General features: G+C 40.0%; 1 protein-coding gene across 1 annotated transcript; it reads left to right on the top strand.

Moving 5' to 3' along the window:
- Positions 1-1,259: 1,259 nt before the first annotated feature.
- Positions 1,260-2,752, top strand: EAE97_009793 (uncharacterized protein; the record flags this gene model as incomplete). Its single annotated transcript, XM_038880308.1, has 2 exons — positions 1,260-1,860; positions 1,914-2,752. 2 exons carry the CDS (start codon positions 1,260-1,262, stop codon positions 2,621-2,623), a joined length of 1,311 nt encoding a protein of 436 aa, XP_038729014.1. The 3' UTR covers positions 2,624-2,752.
- Between the last annotated feature and the right edge of the window lie 2,013 nt (positions 2,753-4,765).

The raw sequence follows: 4,765 nt of genomic DNA, 5'->3' as shown, positions 1-4,765 counted from the left end.
TCCCTCCGCACAAATACACTCAGCCATCGAAGCTCATTCCAACGATCTAGACGCGCTTCATATATCGTATGAAGTGCAAAATCGATTATTAATCGAATTGATTCCATAGTTCCGATTGGATGTTCAAAATCATCCATCTTGTGTTTGTTCTCCAGCGCAATTTTCTGTACTCTTGAATCACTTTCTGATACGTGTCAAGCCATACGCCAAGCCTTTCTTTTGTTGTCCCATACCGGTAGAACCCTTGTTTACGCCTTTCGTGAAAATTGTGTCAACTGCCTCAGAGATGTCGTATCCGTACTATGCAGTGATAATGCCGGTAAGGCGTTTGGCGCCTAGAATAGTAATTGAATCTGATCGCAAATCAGATAAGTAAGTGCACAGTCGGACGGGTTTCATACCTATCCTATTATGATAGCTATCCCCTGTTTCGTGGGGCCTAATGTCAACTCAATTGGTTTATTTCTTAAATTTTGGTTAAACGTCTCCAACAACAACAACTGTACATCATCACCACTCGACAAACTGCGATTAATCTCGTGAGTTGTCTGGTATTGTTGCAATCAGAAGTTCGTACCCAGACGTACAAGCTGAGATTCCGGCTTTGCTGGCCATTCTCAACATCTTTTTTGAACGTTCGCAAATATTCTCCAGTACGAGTAGAGGCCCCTGTAACTGTGGGGGAATATTTGTGGTCAATCATCAGCCGCTCAACTTGATAGCATGTGCGGTAACTTTATTTCAATAAACTTTGGGTGCGAAACGCGGGGCTGAAATTCTCCAAGAGTTACAAGACGGAATTGAGAATGGGTGAGTTCCAGAATTCAAGACCCTCAAAAAGTTTATTCTGACATTCGAAACACACTTTATATGTTGTTGTTTGAATCACGATCACCCCCTTGAGTAATTGGGAACTTCTGTTACGGGCTACGCAAAGTATGCAGATGCTTAGAACGGGATTGTATTCAATGGGAAAGAAGACTACCTAGTATTCAAGGATGGGACCGATTATATACACATCCGGCTGTTCATTGTTCCATTGTCGCCAACCTTTCCAGAATTTACAGAATGATGTTTACGGGAGCGACCGCAAGAGCTTATACTGAAACATGGAATAGCTCTGGAATAATGAGTGATATGTCACTCGTGACAGCCCGACCATATAATCCAGAGGTCAACTCGTGATACCTAAACAGCAAATATCATCGTTTTTCTGTTTTTTTCTGTTTCTTTATTCATTCACTTACAACATATTTGAAATGAGATCTACTTTCGCTTCTGCGCTCCTGGTGAGCGCCATCACTTTTCCTTACCTCTCTTGCGCACAGAAGTTTGTTCAAGTCCCCATAGCGCGAGTCAACAATGGTGACACTTTCGTCGCAGCAGTCAACGTCGCCGTTGGCAACCCACCACAAAATATGACCGCAATCTTAGACACAGGTAGTAGTGACTTCTGGGTGCCGGCAACTGGGAGCAAACTCTGCGCCGATCCTAAAAACCAGTGCATTGCATCCGACAAGAAGTTCTCGACAGGCTCTTTTGCTTCCAATAGCTCTACTACCTTTGTGGCAGGACAGCCGAATTTCTTTGCAATCTATACTGGTGGCGTGAATGTCACTGGGACGTTTATGCAAGACTCAATCCGTCTTGGAAATACTGAACTTAAGAACAATACCATGGGTCTGAGTACCCAGGGTTTTTTACCCAGCGCCCTCTTTCCGGTTATGGGAACCGGTTTTGCAGCTCAGGAGTTCTCTGCTACGGAGCAGGACCCAACACCATATGAGAACCTCCCATTGGCTATGAAATCGGCAGGCTTAACCAATACCGCTGCCTATGGTATTTATCTCAACGATTTCAGTATGTTTCTCCTGTTCTTTACACATAAGATCTAGCGCTAATATTTATTTCAGGATCTACTGAAGGTTCGATCATCTTTGGTGGTATGGATACCGCCAAGTTCACTGGTAACATGACCATGCTGCCAATACTCGAGAATTCCAATGGCCAGGCTACCGAGTTCGTAATATCCACTACTTCTCTCGCTATCACAGGAGGCTCCAACAATAAACGTGCCACCACGAATATATCTCTACCAAACAAACAAACTCCCGTACTTCTGGATACCGGAAACCCTTCAATTGACGTCCCCTTACCCGCCGTCGAAGCGATCGGCAACGCCCTCAACGCGAACCCAGGCCCGGATGGTTCAATGCAGGTCACCTGTGACATTGCCAACAAGGGCATGAACATGGTCTTCGGTTTCTCGGGCACCACGATCCAGGTCCCAATCGAGATGATACTCACGCCTGCAAAAAACAAAGACGGGACGCAGGCAAAGGATAACAATGGTAACAACCTATGCGTCGTCCCGGTAAATCCGACCGCGAATGAAGATGACCTTGTCTCGTATGGCGCCCCGTTTTTCTCAGCAGTATACGCTGTAATGGATTTGCAGAATAAGAAAATCGGCCTTGCTCAGGCTAAGGTCAATGCGACGGAGTCGAATATTCAGGAGATTACTGCGTCAGGTGGTAATACTTCTGTAGCGGCACGCGGGGAAATTTACTCGGGAACCTGGAATAACCCTAGGAGACCTATGCGTACGGTTCCATTAGTGTGAGGATTGTATTATCATATACTTCGAATATTTTCAAGCTATACATCAAAATGTAAGAGTTGAGGCCCCAGCTTATTGCACACTCAACAAAAACATATCAAGAACCCTTATTTTTTCAAATTTTTAATTATATATTATTTTGATATATAAATGAATTGAATTGTTGAAATTAATATAAATAATAAAAAATCAATAAAATAATTCAAAAAAATAAATAAAATATTTTTAATAATTTTTTGTAGAAATTTTTAAATTTTTAAAATTAGAATTTCTAAAAAAAAGAAAAAAAAAAAAAAAAAAAATTTGGTATAAAAAAAGTATTACATATTAAAGATTTTGAATATTTTCAATTTTGAATATTTATAATTTTATTCAAAAAATTATTAAAAATAATTCATTTATTTTTTAAGAAATTGATTATAATTGATACTCATATAACCAATTTTCAAATTATATTTTTTATTTATTAAAAAATAAAATTAAAATTAATTTATATAAAAAAACAACATTTTTGTAGAGATTTTGTTACGAAATAGAATGATGTGTAATAAGCCGGGGCTACAACTCTTAAAAAGGACTGCTGGAGTCGCATGGCAGTAGTAGACGCAGTCGCAATAAAAGCGACAGTCTCACTTATGCCATAATTAAGAGCATTCAAAACGCGCAGTTTTATAGGATACCCGAATTTTAGATCTCTGCTGTAGTTGGATCCAAGGATATATAAGCTCCTAATGAGTCTCGACTCTCTGTGAGTTCTTTAGGTAGCAAAAAATTAATAATTAAACTACAACCAAAATTCTTACTCACAAACGAAAAATAATATCGTTGTCAAATCTCACAGCTGAGGAATAAGCTAAATTTGTCTGCATACCCTTGAATACGCATACGGCGATAGATTTTCTTTCATGGGGCCCGAGAGAAATACAAACATCACGTTGGACGGTCGTTGAGACTTTGAGGGAAGGAGTCATATTTTCCTTATTTCAAGCTGCTTCATACCTCAAAATCTATCATCCCAGCACCTTGACTCTTTTCTCATTCCTTCTCTACTTATCTTCAATAATAAAAGCCTGCGTCCAAGGAGTCTGGAGGACGTAAGTCCACATTACATCATACACAAGTTTATAGACTGTAAAAATAATCGAAAAAAAAATATCTGGAATCTCAAAAGAGCTCTACAATATCGGAGATGATATGCTGTTCAATTTAATCTTGTTAGAACACGATTGATGTATTTCAATACGTCTTGTGGGAGATTATCAAAGTACCTACTAGGTAGTCGAAAGACAGGTGACCAAATAGTGTGTAATATATGCAATTTATACCGAGGATTGGAACGCATCTATTTCGTATGGCTGGGCATTGTATTTTCCTGCTTTGGGAATGCGATTTCAGAGAAATGGAGGATTGTGTTTTCGTTCGATATCATCTAGTGGAAGAGTGCTCGATTTTTCTGACCTTCCCCAACAATTTGATCACACAGTCCTCATCTCAAATCGGACAGCCATCGTTATCATAAAAGACCCCGAAGAAATACCACAACGCATATACCTACATATTCTCTCTATAAGTTACTCGAACCAGAAATATTATCCCATATCATACCCAATCCCAAGAGACTCTCTTCTACCCAATACATCTTTTTTCGATCCGGAATGCAGATCCTCGATACAGCTAGCTAATATAACAATTTATTTGCCTACAAGGTATACTCTCCGCTCAGAAGATCTTTTCAAAGAACCACCTAACCTACCTACCTACATACCTACCTATCTACTTAGTTATATATACATCTATCTATATCCATAAACAATTCTGCGAAGATGATCTGTATTTATGTAGCTAGTTTACGTAATCTTACATGAAACATAATATATACATCCCAGTACAATCCGCTTCTTCCCCTTTTCCCCTTCTCCCAACACCAGACCCAATCCACCAACCCAAACAATCCCTCATATCCACAAACAAACAATGCTCAAAAGCCTCGGGCACCGCGCACCTCTAATTTCTACTTGTCCTCCAGAACCCTCTCTAACCCACCATTTCTACCACCACAGCACAGCACAACTCATCCTATCTCTCCTCTCCACATCCAATAACCACACCCAATAACCACACTCAACTTTCGATGCCTAGGTATTC

This window comes from Botrytis byssoidea (genome assembly GCF_014898295.1).
Source record: "Botrytis byssoidea strain MUCL 94 chromosome Unknown BBYS_023, whole genome shotgun sequence".
Classification (NCBI taxonomy): domain Eukaryota; kingdom Fungi; phylum Ascomycota; class Leotiomycetes; order Helotiales; family Sclerotiniaceae; genus Botrytis; species Botrytis byssoidea.
This window is presented reverse-complemented; position numbering and strand designations above follow the sequence as displayed.